General features: G+C 38.9%; 2 protein-coding genes across 3 annotated transcripts in view; one reads left to right on the top strand and one right to left on the bottom strand.

Moving 5' to 3' along the window:
• LOC138000813 (leucine-rich repeat-containing protein 69-like) overlaps nt 1-9,079 on the bottom strand; it is a 10,715-nt gene extending 1,636 nt beyond the window's left edge. Inside the window, exons 1-10 of one of the 2 annotated variants that reach the window (XM_068847565.1) lie at nt 8,903-9,079; nt 8,476-8,602; nt 8,043-8,115; nt 7,835-7,903; nt 7,332-7,410; nt 6,954-7,025; nt 6,578-6,679; nt 5,142-5,182; nt 3,213-3,351; nt 1-937 (exon numbers count right to left, since the gene is read on the bottom strand). The exon at nt 1-937 is cut by the window's left edge and continues 1,636 nt beyond it. In XM_068847565.1, coding sequence (XP_068703666.1) covers nt 818-937; nt 3,213-3,351; nt 5,142-5,182; nt 6,578-6,679; nt 6,954-7,025; nt 7,332-7,410; nt 7,835-7,903; nt 8,043-8,115; nt 8,476-8,602; nt 8,903-9,079 — 999 coding nt within the window. In that variant the 3' untranslated portion in view covers nt 1-817. Of the gene's footprint in view, nt 938-3,212; nt 3,352-5,141; nt 5,183-6,577; nt 6,680-6,953; nt 7,026-7,331; nt 7,411-7,834; nt 7,952-8,042; nt 8,116-8,475; nt 8,603-8,902 lie in introns of both variants that reach the window. The other variant, XM_068847505.1, reaches the window with a different exon arrangement.
• Nucleotides 9,080-9,126: 47 nt separating this feature from the next.
• LOC138000736 (PSME3-interacting protein-like) overlaps nt 9,127-20,000 on the top strand; it is an 11,294-nt gene continuing 420 nt past the window's right edge. The window contains exons 1-6 of the mRNA XM_068847399.1: nt 9,127-9,271; nt 10,778-10,876; nt 13,266-13,387; nt 14,585-14,733; nt 18,023-18,081; nt 19,068-20,000. The exon at nt 19,068-20,000 is cut by the window's right edge and continues 420 nt beyond it. Coding sequence (XP_068703500.1) covers nt 9,172-9,271; nt 10,778-10,876; nt 13,266-13,387; nt 14,585-14,733; nt 18,023-18,081; nt 19,068-19,291 — 753 coding nt within the window. The 5' untranslated portion in view covers nt 9,127-9,171 and the 3' untranslated portion in view covers nt 19,292-20,000. The remainder of the gene's footprint in view (nt 9,272-10,777; nt 10,877-13,265; nt 13,388-14,584; nt 14,734-18,022; nt 18,082-19,067) is intronic.

The following is a 20,000-nucleotide window of genomic DNA, read 5'->3' as shown; positions in this document are numbered from 1 at the left end:
AACCACATATGCCAGACAATCTCTGAGCAATGATGCGTTAAAAATTCGGTGATGATCTCATACTTTCTATATGACATAGAAAGTATGGGATCATCAATACCTTTGTCACCCAAGACTTCACCAGTTTTTGATGGCTAATATTTTGCTAAAAGACTTTAAGTTGGAGATTTAACTACGTTTAACAAATTCTGTCACCTTTTGAAGTCAAATAGCATGCTGCCTTCCGTGCGCAAACTCGTGAGTGTGTTAATGAAACAACATGATGACACAATGACATTTCAAAATCCCGACGATTTCTCAGAAAAACGAAGATTTCCCTTGAAAGTCAGTTTCCATTTGTCGGTGATTTGCTTTTAGAATTTGCGAGAACGCCTTTCAAGAGAGAAGCGCTGATGCAAGATAGACAGACGAAAAAACAAAATAACCATAAATCTCCTTCCAGCCCAGTTGTTTATCTCCTCTGGGCTTGTCACGGCCCATTTGTGACGATATTCATATCCTGCCGGATTATCAATGGACAACCCTGTCTGATGAATTTCATTTAGAAAACCTCCAAGGTTTTCCCTTTAATTGAGCAGCCTTTAGAACCATCCAACGACTAACAAATGACCTCGCTCAAGAAGACAGCTATCGAAACGTGACGGGCTGTTGAAAAAGTGTAACACCATAAAAGAGTCAACCTTCAACTAAAGCTCTCCTCCATCAAAATTTTACCACACACAGCGGGGCGATGAATTCAACCGAGCATCTTTAAAATGATCTGGCAGTTGCAGTTCACTGAAGCAGATAAACTCTTGACGCTATTAACGTAAGATCTTCACGTGTCTCCAACGTAAGCGATGCCAAAATAGTCGTGTCCTTCGGTATTGAAACATTTGTACGAGCATAGAAGGCCACGAACAGGAATGATCCCTGGCCTTGTCTTTGTGCGGAGAACCTGAAATTATGAAGCGTAAACTGGTAAGACTAAAGCAGTTTATAACACTCAACTAATTATTTTGGTCAATCAACCATAAAAAATACAGCCTCGGATAGCTGACAGTTTTGTCCAAGCGAGAAAAGGAGCAGCGAAGATTGGGGAATCATTCCCCGCCCCAATCCTCTCGCGGCTTCGCCGCTCGGACAAAACCCGCCAGCTACGCAGGCGACAGACTAGCTAAGAATAACCTGGAAGAGGCGAAGTTATAAAATACATTTTAAACTTTCTAAAGCACTCAACATTCAATTACAATTATTCCTTAAAAATTGCCTCAAGAAAGCAGTTAAAGTTCGGCTTTCCACAGAGGAATAGTTTTAAACATTAGGAAACTCAATACACGTTTGCGGTTGTCCCTCAGAAGTTTGTTGAATAGCAAATAAACAGACCAAGTGGGGCCTTAAAACTACCGTCTTCAGTTTACAATATATTCCAAGCTCTCAATGATCTACGTCATCCTCAAGGACAACAAGAACATTCCACAGTACAATATTATAAGTAAAATAGGAGACGTAGGTGACAAATAAGTAATTAGTATGAACAGTAGTAGATGGTAAGCTGTAATTAAAGGTAAAGTACTTATTCGGGGGAAAACAGGGATCTGTGACTTAACTAGAGAGCCTAAAACAAAAGATCCCTGACTTCAATGCGTTCTTCGCGGAAGTTCAGTTCAAGTTTGTATTTTGGAATGTAGAATACTAGGAAACTATGATACACTAGGAACTAGGAAATACTAGGATACACTTTAGTTTGTGGGTCCACATCAGCTTTTTAGCTGCCTTTTATTGACCTACATGACAAATAAAGTAAGTAAGTATGTATGTATGTATGTATGTATGTATGTATGTATGTATGTATGTATGTATGTATGTATGTATGTATGTATGTATGTATGTATGTATGTATGTATGTATGTATGTATGTATGTATGTATGTATGTATGTATGTATGTATGTATGTATGTATGTATCATGTATGTATGTATGTATGTATGTATGTATGTATGTATGTATGTATGTATGTATGTATGTATGTATGTATGTATGTATGTATGTATGTATGTATGTATGTATGTATGTATGTATGTATGTATGTATGTATGTATGTATGTAGGAACGGTAGTAAGTTGACGAGATCCCTTTCTCGAACACGTAACTTGAGATTGCCGTTTTGTACCTTGATGCTCTCTCGGCACCTTCGGTTGTGTTTCTTAACGAATGAATTGTCATTGTTCACTTGTTCTTTTAAACTGATGTTCAAAGAGGTTTTTGATTAGAGAACCGAAGTAATTATCCCATTAAAACATCCCAAAGGACCAATCAGAATTCGAAGCAATTACGTACAAATTGTTCGAAGCGCGGGAAAATGAGCGAATGTACGTCGTGATTTAGGAAGCTTTCTGTTTGACAGGACTGACCGGGCATTTGGAAGGACTAACTAGCGTACTCTACAACGCCTTCAAGTTAACACACTTCGAGGACGATAAATACTCCTCCAGAAGAATGCGAAGGATAATCATGCAAGTGTTCATTCAAATTGTTGCCTTTTCTTTGGAACTGACGGGACTGGCAGGCCAGCTCTCACGAAAGGAAAGCGGCCTACGTTTCTCAAGTCGTTCTAGCGCTGGAGCACTTTTGGGGACACTGTAAACTGAACTCAACAATTAACGCAAATAAAGTAAAATGATGGTTTGTGAGGAGAGGGGAAAACCGGAGTACACGGAGAAAAACCTCTCAGAGCAGAGCAGAAAACCAACAAACTCGACCCACATATGACGCCGAGTCTGGGAATCGAACCCGGGCCACAACGCTGCGCCAACCCTTGGAACGCACGGTTTAGTTTTTCTTTTCATTGGTTAATTTAATGGCACCAAACTTTAAAGCTGTGAACTCCAAACGGGATTGATAGCTCAGCTTGTGGAGCAAGTAAAGCGCAATCGCACGGACATGGATTCCAATCCAGGTCAAGCCTAGATTTTTTCAAGCTTCGTTTGCAATTGCTTAAGATGCTCAGCAAACTGCGATGATGACCTTTCCGACTTCCAGTTAATCTCAAATGAGTCGTCAAACAGGCCGTTAGTACATACTGTACAAAGAGTTCACTAGAAACTTACTATTAGTAATTTTAAAAATACTGGTAGTCAATTACGTTGTGCTGCCCCGAGTATCCAAACAGTTGGAACTTCTTGGAACTTAAAAGGTGTGATTTCCAAAAAAATAAAGGGATTTTTACGAACCTTGCGTGCATCAACAAAGTGTACACATTCCAGCCAAGTGTTCAAGAAGGACTGTCCACAGACAGCGCAATCTGTGGCGAATTGTAACATCTCCTGTACCTTGGGATAATGACGTATAAAACGCTTCACATATGATCGCCTGCAAAGAACGGGACAGAAGCCATGAAAGCATCGGTGGCTGGGTAGGTTGAGCACAGGGCTACCATGCAGAAGGTCGTGAGTTCGACTAAGGCCGGTGCCTAGCGAATTTGGACCCCCTTCGCGGTTTTGGACCCCCCCCCCCCCCCCCCCCTTACAGCTTATTGAAATTTTCATCGAGGCAGATCAGACCAGATCAGACCAGATCAGTTAATTTTTTGATTAAAGCTCGCTTAAAGAATTCGCGGCGACATTTCGTAAAGTAGATGCGAATTTTAACTCCTTTCTGACTGAAGCTAAATCACGCACTGGGAACTCATTGAACTGTCGCGTTAATTTTTTAATAAGGAGAAAAAGGAAATTCAATTCAAGTTATTTAAGCATGCGATGCGGCCTTTTCGTAAAGCGTTGCTTCTTTCGTAGTTCTTTTTCTTTCATTTGTCTAAAAGTTTGAATGGGCGTCGCGTTCACTAAAAACGAAAAAAGATTTTTACAACTAAAAACAAACTAAGCAAAGGAATTTTATTACCTTAATCCAAAAGAACGCTTATTTTCAGAGGGGTACAAAACCGGGGGGTCCAAATTCGCTGTGACACTGGACCAACCCTCAGGGTCTTTAAATAACTGAGGAGAAAGTGCTGCCTTTGTAATGACATCTGCAAATGGTTAGACTCTCTAATCTTCTCGGATAAGGACTATAAACCGTAGGACCCGTCGCACCACCCTTCAATAATTAGGGAGTTTAAGATCTATGACGCGACGGCAACGAAAACGTCACAAATTTGGCATATTTAATGAGCAAAAACAATAGCTTTGTGCGCTGTGCACGTGCATTTTTCATTTTTGTACATTTCTTTCACGTTTTCGGCAAATCTACGACGTGAAATGACCAATTCTCAAGTTTTACGGAGAACATGAACAAAAGGCAGCGAATTTGAATTTTCTGTCGTAGATTCAATACCGCAGGACCTAATTCAGTTCCCGGAGAGTTACACTAGTTTTTAGAAGTTAGACAAGCCGACACAACGACGAAAATGAAAGTTTTCGTTACCGTCGCGTCGCAGATCTTAAAGTCCATAATGTTCATAACCCTGTGGGACGTAAAAGACCCAAACACTATTCGAGAAGAGTAGGGCATGGAGTTCCCGGCGTTGTGGTCTGTCTTCTGTGGCGTATCACGATAGGCACGAGAGCGTTAAAAAGAATTACGACTCCTAAGCTCCTCCTGGGTAAATAAAAGCTAGGACTATGACTATACGTGATGCCTCCTTTAGGTTACTGTGAGGGTACGTCAGTCATATTATTTTGGCAGTATAAAAAGTCAGAAAAATGCAATAAACAGAGAAAATGTGAGAAACACGGTGACATTTGAATGGGAAAGGCCCACACCTACATCAACCCATCCATCACGGGAGATTTAAAGTGGAACGTTCGATTTGCATGAAATAACTAACGTTAGCTTGACTAGGCAGAGAAGAGTGAGGAGTGACTGAAAAATCTTCCCTGGTAACAGAAAAGAAAATTTGTTTGCACGCATATACTTGCTAACTTCAGTTCATTGTGTTTGCCAACCAATAAAAGATTCTTGAAAATTTTCATAAGCAGCAGACCCATCTCCTTAGGTCTAAATGTCAATTTTCCATAACAGTGAAACAGTGAAACAGTGAAACAGTCAATTTTCCATAACAGTGAAACTTCATACAAAAATTAATGAGGGCACAAATTGTGTTTGTATTGAATCTTTTGGGTTGGTGAACAAAACTTGGCAGATGCACAGAATTAAGTTCTCACCCATTCTTAAGTTCCTTTAGAACCAAACGAGCTGATATCTCCTGAGGAAGAAATAACAAAATAACACCAGCTAAGATGTTGCAACATGAAAAAAATCGTTTAATTAAGGCCAACAAGAAAGGGATGCCAGCTGTCTCCTTTGTATGGTCCCTGCTTTTAAAGCAAAGTTTCCAAAGAAACACTGTCTATAAGCCTTGTCTAAGAGATATCCTAACCCAGATAACATTACGCTACAAAAGGGTGAAGACTGACTTCCATCAGAATTTATCACCTTTTAAAGGAAAGGAAAGGAACTTTATTTACGTGTCTAGTCGTTCTAGCGCTGGAGCGCTAATTGGGGACACTGTAAACTGAAATGACCAATGAAAGTAAATCAAGTCAAATGTTGGTTTTTGAGGAGAGGGGAAATCAGAGTGCCCGGAGAAGACCTCTTGGTGCAGAGTAGAGAACCAACAAACTCAACCCACATATGACGCCGAGTCCGGGAATCGAACCCGGGCCACATTGGTGGGAGGCGAGTGCTCTCACCACTGCACCATCCCTGCACCCCAGAAAAAAACTAGATTATTTTAAATTATTTTAAAAAGCAGAGAACAGGGTTGTAGAATTTGTTCATATGCCCCGTCTACAGTGACTGTGGCTCTACATCTGTATGCTGCTTTTGATTTGTCAATTTGGTGATAGGTCAACAATGAAATGATATATGAAATGGATCATACATTGAACTGCAGATATGAAATCAAGTGAAGCTATCAGGACTTCAATGGGGTTTGAACCTGTGACCTCGTGATACCGGTGAGACGCTCTGACCAAATGAGCTATGACGCCACTGATGTTAGGAGCTGGTCATTTGTGGGTTCTAATTTTCCGTGAGAAATGAATCAACGATGAAATGATATATGAAATGGATCATACATTGAACTGCGGATATGAAATCAAGTGAAGCTACGAGGATCGATTTCTTGAATTCATATCCGCAGTTCAATGTATGATCCATAAATTTCATACATCATTTCATCGTTGATTCATTCCTCACAGGAATATTAGAACCCAAAAATGACCAGCTCGCAACGTCAGTGGCTTCATAGCTCAGTTGGTTAGAGCATCGCACCGGTATCGCGAGGTCACGGAAGTCCTGAATTTTTCAGGCTTCTTTACGCAATTGCAAAAATTGCGTTCATAACTGCGAGGATCATAGCTTCACTCGATTGGTGATAATATGGGTGTGTTGAGGTTTTTCTCTGGCCACTTGATTTTCAGTTCTCCTAAAACATCACTACCATCGTCATTGTTGCTCCTTATTGTGGAGAGCATCATCGGTGTGGCATGACAAATAGAACATGCATGATAGTGACTTGGAACAAACAGCGTGACATACTTGGGCATTACCTTTGCCATTTACCAAAGGGTTTACACTGTTGTCACTATTTACTCACCTTTAAAGTTAAAACTTCATCTTCTTGTTGTGAGTGAACTGGAATGTGTTGCAAAAGGTTGTTTTCTTCACAGTAAAGTTCCTTCAACGGAAGATTGGAGAGCTGAAAGATATCGTGATCAATGTATTCAAGTGAGAGTCCAACACCTCAAATGGTCGCAAGGGGAGAGGTAGATAACTTGGTGATAATTTCTTTGCAATACCAGTCAGTAAAATATTCATGATTACAATACAGATATTGCCAAGCCATGTCAATGAAATCACCTTTCATGTCTTACCAAGAAGTCATCATGTATACATAATCAATAAAATTAATGAGCAAACACATCTTTTCACTAACTAACAGTAAAAGTTATAGAGACACAGGCATACAGTACCTCTGCAGGAAATACCCGCAGTCTATTGGCTGACACATCAAGTACTCTAAGCTGTGTACACTTTGATAAGCCCTATAAAATAACATTATCATCTTTCTATTACATGACTGGAAATTTTAAAACAAGAACAAAAATACCTGTTAAGTTTAACACCAAAGACGTCAACTGATGTATCATTATTTTTTTATTGATCAAATATATTTCATGATATTATTCCAGGTTTGAAGTCCCACGGAATGTTCCAAGACAATTTTCTTGTCATCTGGTGACAACAGTTTCTTTTAGGAATATCATTATAGGAATCGCAAAAATTATTACTAAACTTGCCTGGCCTGGTGGCTATACAAAATTATAAAAATAACTCAAAATTATTATTACCTCTGGTAGCTCTTCAATAAAGTTTTTATACACATAAAGTTTTGTAAGGCTCCTCAGAAATGCCATATCCTCTGGAAGACTAAAAAAGAAACATGAATTTGTATAATGCACAATTTCCTTCATATGTCATCCATCCTACAATGGGGGGCAAAATCCTTAAGACAGTTAAGGAAATTAAAAAAAACCAACATTGTTTATATAAATTGAGCAAGAACAACCTATTTTGCTATAACTGGGGGGGTGTTCATTCTCCCCTTCCCCTCCTACAATCTTGCTACAAGGAAATAGTTATCCTGAAAGTCTGGGGCATACGGTGAGATAATCATTTGTTTTTTTCTGGGCTCACTATAGCCTCTGTATTAGCCATTTGTGTTGTTTTAGATACAGGTATGTAGGTAGTGGATGGTTGTAGAATCATTTTTCGAGATAATTAAAGATATTTATAACACATTATTATCTAAAATAATATAATATAAACTGTTACACAAAAATAATTTTTTCACCTTGATATTTGATTATCAGCAAGATGCAACTCAGTGAGGTTGATCAAATGGCAGATCTCTATGGGAACACTGCAGAGATGATTGTGATCAACACTTAGGAACTCTAGTGACACCAGTCTATAAATTGAACAAATTTCATATAACAAATAACAATGAAAATCTGAAAATATTAACTTTTGTTGAATCACAAGAATTCACGAGTTATTACCTGTTTATCTCTCTTGGCAATGACTGCAGTTTATTTCCATTGAGATTAAGAAATGTTAACTTCTGCATTCCATCTAAATTAAACCATAAGATTAGTCCAAGTACTTGCTACATGTTATGGGTCACCTCGCAGCTCTTACAAGGTCTCACCTGATTGGAGACCACCCTTGAGGTTTAACAAAAGAACAAATAACAGAAACAATGGACCCTAGGCCTAAAACAAAAGGGCCATTGTTTCTGTTACCCTAGGCCTAAAACAAAAGGGCCATTGTTTCTGTTATTTGTTCTTTTGTTAAACCCCAAGGGTGGTCTCCAATCAGGTGAGACCTTGTAGGAGCTGCGAGGCTACCGCATGTTATTGCTACAGTTGTAACAATTACACAAAAATTCTCGTTTTTTAACTTAAAAAACTCAAAAATAAATTGACTACTCACTTAATACCAAGGAATTTAGGTGGCTCAATTGGTTATTGAACAAGTGCAATCTCTGCAATCCAGACACAAAGGCAAGAACTTCTGGAAGATCCTCGAATTTGTTGTTTCCAATGTTTAGAGACTCTAACTAATAAACAACAAAAAGAAACAAGGGAACCACAGATTTTAAATTGCTCAATTCGTTATTGAACAAATGCCATCATGATCTTTTCAATCCAAGAAAAAAAGGGAGAAATTCTGGAAGATCCTGTAGTTTCTTTCTTGTATCCAGTATAGACTAGCTTATAAACAGCAAAATTAAAAAACAAGAATATTTCTGAAAATGTACTCGAAAATTCGAACGGTGCGAAATTAATCCGATTTTTAATAAGGACTTATATTTACGATAAAAAGCAGCAACAAAAATGTTCACAGCTGAAATTGTCACCTGTTTCAGGAAGGAAAATTCTTCGGGAAGGTCAGTCAAAACGTTGTTCTTCAAATCAACAGCTTTTAAAGAGGTTATCTTTCCTATCAATGAAGGGACATTTTTTAATTCCTTGTTACAAAGACTTAATGATTTGGGTTTTCCCTTCGTCGCGTTCAGCAAAATTCTGTCTGCCATTTTGTATCTATGCGGGAAATGATCGTGGGCTCGTGTTTACTCGCTCCAGGCTCCTGTGATGGCAAAATGTTCAACTCGTTGTTGTTGTGAAGATGAGTGGAGTTTCGTTTGTTTCCGAGACAGAACTTGGCGAAATTCGCCAAAGAAAACAACAAGAATGGGAAAAAGTGAGAAAGGAAGATGACCCACTTGGTAAGGGTAGATATTTTTAGGTTTGTGGTTTTGGATTCTGGATATAAATTCATTTAGAACAACAGGTTAAATTCAAGATTAGTCTGTTTACATCTATACGTAGCTACAACTACTAAGTTTTAATTAACTTCATTTTTGTGGGTAGTAAGAAATTCTGACATGCACATGTGACAAGTTCCCGTTGAATCAACACTTCTTGCACTGCACGTTTTGCAGGATGTACTTGCATTACACTTAAGAATGCAAAGGCAACTGTTTTTGCAAAGGGACTAGGGCATCCTGTGCCTTTAAAGAAGCAAGACCTCACAGGCAGATTATCTTAGCGCCAGATGTTTTCGTTCTTCAGCTTATGACTGAAAAGTTGAACTTGCCCTTGTGCTTTCCCCAGATAGTTTTTTTTCCTTCCCCTGGGGGTTGGGGAAAAGGAGACCTCAGAAGACACTGTTATGTACAGTGTATGTGAAATATTAGCACCCAACTACATGTACAAGGTGGTGTTCCATGCACCAGGAAGGTCATTGTTCTCTTTAAACCAATCCCAGGGCTCGAAACTAACATTTTTAGTAAGGCGCCAATTGGCGACTGATCCAAAAATTTTGGTCGCCAGATCTTAACTTTTAGTCGCCATTTTTTTCACTGATATTTTTTTCTTCATTTTTCTGATGATCATGTACACATGCAATCTTCTTCATAGTCCTAAGTTTAGGTACACTTAAGCTTCTAAGACTGAGATACTAAAACTTAAAAGCAAGCCAGGGCTCGTAAAACATATCATTACGCATTACGAGGTAAATAATCAATGTGAAAGCAGCTTTAGTCACGTTTCTTGTGCTTCCTCCGCTTTTGTTAAGTTTCCATGTAACATCGAGTCTATAGCTTACATAAATAGACGAACCTGAACATAAACAATCACTAGTATTCCATATTTTCAGCGCTAAAAAGCCAAGGCTTCGTTGTGACCTTCACGCTTCAATGATTGCACGTGTTGTTTAGTGCGCCCGCAATACCAGCTGCTGAATCAAACATGGCGCTCGATTATGAAACATGGAGATCGAAGAGCCAGAAGAGTCGTGGGTTTGTTTTCTTATTTCTGTGCGCATAAATCGTGCATTTTATCCAAAACTACGGTTGATTTGCCTTTGAGGTTAAAAGGATGAAGGAAAAAGGTGAAGGTTAGTCGCCCACTAGCTCTAAAAATGTAGTCGCCAACGCTTGATTTTTGGTCGCATTGGCGACCAGTGAGTCGCAATGTCGAGCCCTGAATCCTTGGTTGAAAAGCCTAGTGCTTGAGACAAAAAAATAATAATACAAGGTAGTCAGTGGGTGTTCAAGTAGTTAATTTTTGCAGATTATGGACAGTAAAACCCTGACTGAAATTATGTAATGCAAACAGGAAAAATAGTTAATATGAGAGTGGCATCTAAAATCATTTTTTGGAAAGGAACCGGTGTCCTTAACAAAAGGAACTGATTGACTGTCTTGGTGATTAAAATTCATTTGTATCAGAGTGTCCTGAACAAGTCCTTGATAACAAGACTCTTTATGAAAGGCTGCAAGAACAGAAACAGAAAAAGCAAGATGAATGGGATGAACAACATCAGCTGAGTATGTAGAGTGTGTAACAACTTTTTATACTAGCTCGATTGTACAAGGAGGCATCGACGTACATTCAGCTCAAGGGGCTGCTTCTAATAGGACTGTATGATCATAAGGATCTGAAGGTTCAATTAATATCCAACATTTCATAGAAACGGTAAGTACAAAACGCTATGTGCAAGAAAAGGAGGCAAAACCACGAATCATGCCACATGGGAAAAACAAGCCACAATTTCGTTTATTCTAACAAAACACTTGTCACACAAAATGTTAGCTAGCTTGCTATATAGATAGATGGAAAGATAAATGGGTGGGATGGGAGGTTGATGGGTAGGGACAGTAGGTGAAGGGAGATACAGTAGGTTAAAGTGGGTGAGTAGGTAGAGAGGTAGACATTGGCAGTTTTTATATCAACTGTTTACAAGTGAATAATTCACAATAAACGTCTACAAAATAGCATATACAATTAAGAATTAAGAAATGTATTTTGGTTATAATCATTTCTTTCTAGTATATATATGTATCATGATAATATATTGATAAATATTACTGAAATAATAATGATGGTAATATTTATAAATAATCACTTCATTTGCATGAACCAAGATTATATAGCTGGACGCCAAAAGGGGTACTGCATAGGATAGAATATAAAGAAAATTGATTCTGGTTGCTTTTTGACGATTAGGAAGACTTAAGTGAAGATATGATCCTCACAGTTATGAATCATTGCAATTTTTGCAGTTGCGTAAAGAAGCCTGAAAAATTCAATACTTCAACGGGGTATTGTATTGTATTGGGAGGTCACAGGTTCAAACCCCTTTGAAGTCCTCAATTTTTCAGGCTTCTTTACGCAATTGCAAAAATTGCATTCATAACTGCGAGGATCATATCTTCACTTGATTTCATATCAGCAGTTCATATATGATCCATTTCATAGAAAGACTTACCGGTAGTCAAAATAACCTCTCTGAGATGAGCAGAGAACTAGTAAACTCAAAGCATGTAAAATATCACGATCACAATACCATGCTAAACCGGAGATGCAAACCTGGAGAAGACAAAATTATATGAGTGGATAAGATTATATTTAGTCTATTAAATTGCCCAATATGGTCCTAAACATTTTGCATGAAATGACACTATCACTAAGACCTAAGAACCTTACCTCACCTGTCAATAATGAATTTATCTCTGCCAAAGCAGAGCATTATTGATTGAGGAAAAGCAAAGCAAGGTATTTTCACCATGGGTGCTGCAAAGGCCTGGCTTCAAACCAACTACCCAGGTGACCAATGCTCAATCACCTGAATGTAATTCAAGCTCGGGAGGTGGAAGGTTGTGGGTTCAACTCCAGCCAAACCAAGACTCTGGGTCGATCTTAAAATAACTGAAGAGAAAGTGAAACCTGTTATGCCCGGAGGGGGCCCCCACTGACGAGTAAAATCGTCTTCTGGCGTTAGACAGTGTAAAGTCTATAAGAGGCCATTAGAAGTAATAGAGGATTTTAAGTTAAGTAATCTATGATATCTGAAATTATTAGACCTTTTATCGTTTTGGGTAAGAACTATACAATTTGTAAGGCAGGGCGTAACAACCCTTATTGAATTCCATTTGCCAAAACTTAAGTGCATGAACTTATTAATTAATTGCATGGAGTTTCTGGTTTCTGGTCTTGCCTAAGGTGACAATGGGTGACCTAATGGTGACTTGGGAGGGTAGCCAAAGTCCTGTTTGTTGCTTGGTCTTACAGTTGCTATTGATTATTTCTTGCATGGTGAGACAATTGCTAAGATGTTTTGTTTTCAACATGATAGGTAGTTTACCGGGTTCGAACTGATGCAACCAAATCCCAAAGGGTGCCATGATATTTTCCTTAGTTTGTAAGAAGTCACACTTAGTACTTAAATATCACGTTCACTGTTGATCTCAAGCCTAGTTTTCATATGTCGGGGAAAATCCCAGACGATCTGGGATTTCGCAGTTTCCTGGCCGTCCCAGATTTTACCAACATGTCGGAAAATCGCCAGACTCTTGTCCCAGGTTCTACCTATAGTGACTTTAGCGGGAAATGGAAAATGCGCCAAAAATTGACACTTCCAATTTAGAGGATTGGTAACATGCTAAAGCCATCGCCGACGTCTCCGACGATACAAATTTTAGTTTTCTTATGTCGGGAATGATCACTGACGATTGCATAAATCTGGGACATGTCGAGAAAATAGAAACGCTTCATATTTTCCTGATTCGTCCCAGACCATCCCAGATTATCGGGGATGTCTATGATTTATAGTTTTCATTAGTCGGCAATATCTGGGACGGTCACGAAACTGCAAAATCCCCGATCGCCTGGGATTTTCCTGACATATGAAAACTAGACTTTATGGTGTCCTTTCAGAAAATATGATACGAGGTCTTGATGGTGATGAAACTGTATTTCTTGATCTTGTTGCAAAGCAGCAAGAAGAAATTGCCAATCGAAGATTTAATGAAGAGTCCCAAGAGTTAAAAGAGTACAGGGTAAAGATAGTGATCTGTATTGTTATAGTGTAAAATAACTAATCTTTTTTTAGGTTGATTTTTGTTGCGTCGACGAAGGAGACGCTTGCTAATTGCGTGCTTGGGTGTGCTGTGTGTTCATGGGCGGCCTGTGCATGTTCCAAGCACGAGAAATTGAGAAAAGAGGTTGTTGGTCGGTTCCAAATCTGCGCCATCTTGGAATGTCACAAAAGCATCCAGCATGCTGATGAATCATTTGGAAAAATTAGGGAAAAATCAGAGGCATTTCCGATTGACATTAAACGTGGTCAGTAATGAGATATGGCAATTAAGCAATCACTGGCCTGTTTTATCGGAATCGGTTTAAATGACATTATTCTCTGATTTGCTGAAGATCGGCTTCGAGAGAGACGTAAATGGCGTTCATGCTGTAGGGTGAAAAACAGGGAATTTTAGTAAAAATCGCGGAGGCCAAGCGAAAACATCTGGATGGTTTTTATGGCAATTGTGAAGGATATTCATGTCAAATAATTTTAAAAGTTAGCGTCTCCGTTGTTGTCTTATCACAGTATTCACCTGGCGTTATCAAACCTTTGGCCGGAAACATGTTTTCCACTCTCAAAATTACCTCCAGAATTTACTTCTTGCGTAGAATAAGCTTTCAGAATCATGATGTTTTGGCTTTCTGAGGGCCGGATGCTTTGTAATTCAGAGAAATTTTGTGAAAAAAATAGGTTTGATATCTGTCATGGCGTAACTGAATGCCCAAACTTGCCCGTAATCTGTTGACCTTTCGTCATGTCGGAAAAAAACAAAACAAAAAAAAAACCAAAATATTAATGGATTGTTCAATTTCTGTGAAATTTGAAAGGATGATTGCTAACGAATGGAAAAAGAATCAGACGTTTCATAAATCAATGAAAACACCACAGGATTTCGTCCACAAGTAATTTAGAGTGAGAAATCAACTCCCCATAACTCAGTCTGGGAGTAAAAGGATTAAGATAATTGTGGGAACCAATACAGGTGCCTTAATTAGGTCCCAAGGCGATGCACTATAATCTACGATTACTGCTACTTGTAGTTTGTATATATTATAGAAAACATATGAAATGACATTAATGTTTAAACTGCAGACATGAAATGATTTGTGATTGTATAAGCATACTGCCGTTGGTTGGAGTTTTAAACTATTTTTGGTCAATTCTTTCTTTAAAGGATGCAGTTTCTCAGTTTCATAGTACCATATCGGTACCCACAGACAGTAAACCTCCAGGGTCAGCAGTATCACAAAGGAAATTGTCCCAGGAATCTGGTACAAAGAAAACACAGTTACAGCTTATAGCTGGAGCAATAAAAAGAAAATGGTAGGAAAATATGAAATACTGGTCTAACTTTGGTAATATCATGTGCTTGATTTTCCTTTGGATTTTAGTTCAAGAATGGTTCAAGAGGTTAAGTGATATTAAGATCTCTACATGATTGTACACCTCCAGTGAATCCACAGTGGCAAGACTCTGACGAAGGGCTAATGCTGGAATCGTCAGCTATTAGAATCTCTGTACGGTGGCCAATTTACATTGTCAACTCCGTTGATAAAACCAAAATTTTTGTATACTACTTCCCCACCGACACAGCACCACAGTTTCTTTAGAAACTACCCCCTTCATCCTTAAGACAGAAGGGGCTGTGTTGGTCCTACATGCCTACCTGCAGGACGGCGTTGTCCTGCAGTGTCATTAAAGTGTCAGACAGGAATAGAACAGAATAGAAACTTAATTTATACACGATAAAAAGCTAAAAAAGCTTGTGGGGTCATGAACATGACAAAATAATTACTTGTCTAATTAAAAACTATTAATTATAACTAAAACACATTTCCAAAAAGCAATTTCTAATAGATCACAATTTTCAAAATGCAAAGAAGTAAGAAACTAATACAATGAAGCATTAAAATTTAAAATTTTTTACTTCTCTACTTAAAAATATGTGTAATCAGTTAATCTGTTCCTAACCGTTGAACCCGATAAACCAGTGAAAGTAAAGCTCCTGAAGTGATTATTTCTCCTGAGTAGTCTACAAAGTTTCTTGAGGTCAATACTACCTACATTTTAGACCAACTGTACCAAAGCCCAGTGCTCTTTCAGAGAAGTCAACTCGTTCGTGTTAATTATTTGCACTTGGAAAACAAAAGATTGACATCAGAGGGAACTTCTACTCCTTACAATAACTTTACATTGCGAGAAACAATGTTGTTTTGAACAATATGTGACAACTTTCTGGATTCTTTGTCGAAGTTTAAATATAGTCAAGCAAGAGGAATCAATGTTACAATCAAATTTATTTGAAACGTTTTCAAAGAAAGACTGTGTTTGTATGAAAGAAAACTAAATTCTTGAAAGTACCCCAAACATTAGTATTATTGGTGTACATACTAACACTTTCTTAATAATAATTTTTATTATTAAGGGTTGTGTTACGGTTGTTCTGTTGTTCTGACAGAAAGAGCTTTTGCTTAGTAATAATAATAATATTTATTATAACACTTTGTTTAAACGATTTTCAGGCAATCTCCTCTAAAGTTCACAGTATTTCAGTGTTTTTTTAACGTTACAATACTGTATCTCGGTCGTCCTCATTCCATGACCCAATGATGGGGTTTAAGTGCAATCCTAGCATTACTTTTAATATTTAAAACTGTTGTTGCATTGATTCCATTCAAAGCCAGTAAACAGATGCTAGTTTCTACATGTACGTACTAAATACAATATGAGCAACCGTATTGTATCGGATATACAATGTCGAGCCGAAGGCGAGACATTTTATATCCGATACAATACGGGCGCGAATCTTGTATTGTGCTTATGAAATGTCAGCATTTAAGTGTTAATGTACACTAGGTATTTTTGGTGATTTAAGACATTTTAACCAGGAAAATCGAATGAAATAATTTTGTAAATGAAGAGTAACCTGTATCAGAAATACAGATATTGATTAATATTAAAAACATTTCTTTTGTCTTCCCATCATGAATTATTAATGAATTTTATAAGATGGTACATGTATTGAAAAACATGGGGAGACCTATAAAATCACAGGTAACCCAGGCTCACTGTGTGCGTCACGTAGGTATTAAAATATAGAGAACATATGAGGCGAAGTTTAGGTCTGAAAATTTGCTAGAAAATGGTAATAAAAATCGATAAAACTTATCAGGTGGTGAGCTGTTGTTGTCTTTAATACGTACACGAAGTTTCGGGGAAAATGGTCCCCGTTCACCTTCCTTCATAATATAGTGACAAGGTAGGAGACGGAAGCCAGCGTCGCGACTCCGATCGACCCAAAACAAGCACGATTTTTTCCGCGAAAATCAAATCCAGTCGCTAAATAAACACGCCAGGTTCGTGGAATAGGAATTTCTCTAAACCATGAATCCACTGAAGCATCTCCAGGTAGCAACGCGGAGCCACCAGACTCCGTAAAACTTGTAAGTTAACCTGCTAAAATGGCGGCCAGAAAGCGTGGTACTCATGAATTGCCCAATTCAAAATGGCACTGAACTCTGGACGCCTGGTGACGAGTATAATAAGTTTTGGAGGGAGGGGAGTCCCAAACAAAACTCACTGAGCAATTTGGGACTCCCCTCCCTCGAGGGAGACTTATTATACTCGTCACCAGGCGTCCAGAGTTCAGTGCCATTTTGAATTGGGCACTTCGTGAGTACCACGCTTTCTGGCCGCCATTTTAGCAGGTTAACTTACAAGTTTTACGGAGTCTGGTGGCTCCGCGTTGCTACCTGGAGATGCTTCAGTTGATTCATGGTTTAGAGAAATTCCTATTCCACGAACCTGGCGTGTTTATTTAGCGACTGGATTTGATTTTCGTGGAAAAAATCGTGCTTGTTTTGGGTCGATCGGAGTCGCGACGCTGGCTTCCGTCTCCTACCTTGTCACTATATTATGAAGGAAGGTGAACGGGGACCATTTTCCCCGAAACTTCGTGTACGTATTAAAGACAACAACAGCTCACCACATGGTAAGTTTTATCGATTTTTATTACCATTTTTTAGCAAATTTTCAGACCTAAACCTCGCCTCTTATGTTCTCTATATTTTAATACCTACGTGACGCACACAGTGAGCCTGGGTTACCTGTGATAAAATTAGGCAATTAGCCCAGTAACATGTGTTACTGAGTCGTACGATAGCCGGAGGTTGCATTGCGTGCAAAAAATCGTTTTCGGTCTCGCACACAACTCCTTAATACATATCATCCCCGTTGATCTGTAACGTAGTCTTCCGTGGTTTAGTGGTCATCGCGATTGCCTCTGAATGAAGACACAATTCGCCCTTGTCACACGGCGGCCATATTGTCCCGGGAGACCAAAAAAGCTTTGTTTTACCACGCCTAGCCTCACCCCCATAGTTTCCACTGCGAGGCTTGGCGTGGTAAAACAAAGCTTTTTCGGTCTCCCGGGACAATATGGCCGCCGTGTGACAAAGGCGAATGAGTTTGAATCCTACTTTTAAGGCTGCCTTTTCTGAAAAGCGTCTCTATCAGGAAAAGAAGTCTTACGCATGCGCAGGCAAATTGCGACCCGAAAAAAGAGTCAGAGCCGATCTCAATTTTTTGTTCTTCTTCATTTTCTTTTTTGCAGCAATAGTGAAAGCACACTGCAAGAAAAGAGGTTGAAAGCTTGTGACAAAAATGAATTCAGTAAGAAAGATGTTCTTTTCTCCTTTTTTGGTGGAAGGCTTAAGTTAAGCTAACACAAGTCTGACTGTGGAAAACATCACCGGTGTGATTATTTGTTTAGTTCTCCAACTTGTAAGCTATTTTAATGTTTTTTTCGAAAATTTTGTAATCTTTCTTTTATACGAAACGTTTAGGTGCTATTTTTCCAACTTTTGCAAGGCTTTTTTTCTCAAAACATTCACTGGTCTGTTCATGGCATCGTCGTTGAGATTACATGAGGTTACTTCCTGTCTCTTAAGAACTTTGAAGGAGGAGAATGCAGCTGTACCTCGCGCTCTCCTCTAAAGTCTAGTTTTCACTAGCGACGGAGTCGGTGTCGGAGTCGTAATCAGAAGCACAGAGCGATACGATCTAGTGAAAATCAAATTGTCGTAGTCAGAAGCAGAATACCGATTCCGCTTAAGACTCCGTCGCTTGCGATCCAGTGAAAACTGCATTGTCGGAGTCGGAAGCAGAAGTGGAAGAATAAACCGATCACAATCCTCCATTCCAATCATTGTGATTGGTTGGTTCTTCCGCTTCTGCTTCGGACTCCGACAATCTAGTTTTCACGGGATCATAAACGACGGAGTCATAAGCGGATATACCTGAGTCGGAAGAAAATGGGAACGTTCTGATTCTTCCGACTCCGATTTCGTCGAGCATATGACTCCGCTTACGACTCCGATCTTTGATTTTCACTGGGTCGTAAGCGCTCTTACGACTCCGACTACGACTCCGTCGCTTGTGAAAACCAGCCTTAAAGACCAAACCGTGACCAATTAAATGACAGAAGAGTCATTTTCCCTGCCATAGTATCTCCGTTCGGGAAATTGGGATTATGGTCTAGGAGCAGTATGTGGTAATGACTTATAGGAAGGTGTAGCGGATCTTTCCCAAGGTTAAATGATTATGATCGTAATGGTAAAAAAATTACTATTCTTTTCCGACTCTTCTTTCCTTTTCAGACGTGAACAATGTGGAAAAAGGCGAGGAAAGAGGAACAGAACAGGAAATAGTTGATAGGGAGGAATCTAACGCAAATTTAAAAGAAGAGGGAACCAAAATAGACGTTCGTAAAAACACAACTGAAAAAAGTACTGTACATAATCAGCTAGAAAAGAACATTATTCCTGGCCTTAGTGTTTATTCAGACTCGAGTGATTCAGAGGCTTCAATAAGTGATTCTTGAAATGAATGAAAACGATGAATAGTGATTCATAAATTTGCAATGATAATTTCTGCGAAGTTTGGCCAGCCCACAGCAGAATATTGGAAGGGGACTAGAGACTGCTAGTGGACCTGAATCGGTTATGTAACGTTTAAAAAACGAGCAGCGATATGTTTTATCGGGGTTTTTAACACCAGGCGTAAGCTGAGTGCTGTTAGACCCGATAAAACCCGTGCTGCTAGTTTTTTGAACGGCTTCAAAAACATTCCACAAAAAGCGTGTCCCTCTGGACTCAGAACAATGGTTCCAATTGTGACAGGAGAATATTAGCATACAAGAAAAACAAGCTGTGCCATATTAGTATTCTTTAATATAAAGAATACTAACGAGGAGTGTTTTATCAGGATGTAAAGCTCATACACGTTTTATCGGTGTTTTGATAGGCCGTTAGGCTCATGAATTATTAATGAGCTTTTGAAATAGACAGTGTTGTTTCCATTTGTGAAATAAGATGTCACGAGATCCCTTGGGGATGTGACTACCGGGTATTACTGGGCAACCTCCATGGCTCCGCATTGTGGACAATGTACGCATCAATCTTACCAACAAATGCCAACACGTTGTTTATGCACAACACTGCTATGTTCCAAAGTGCAGCCAGTGCAAGGTCTTATAATCACTTTAGGAAATGTATTCTATAGGTTAGACCAAAAATAATTACCGTGCAATG

The sequence above is a fragment of the Montipora foliosa genome, chromosome 1, assembly GCF_036669935.1.
Source record: "Montipora foliosa isolate CH-2021 chromosome 1, ASM3666993v2, whole genome shotgun sequence".
Lineage (NCBI taxonomy): Eukaryota > Metazoa > Cnidaria > Anthozoa > Scleractinia > Acroporidae > Montipora > Montipora foliosa.
The sequence above is the reverse complement of the archived record's forward strand: the minus strand, read 5'-3'. Positions and strand labels throughout refer to the sequence as shown.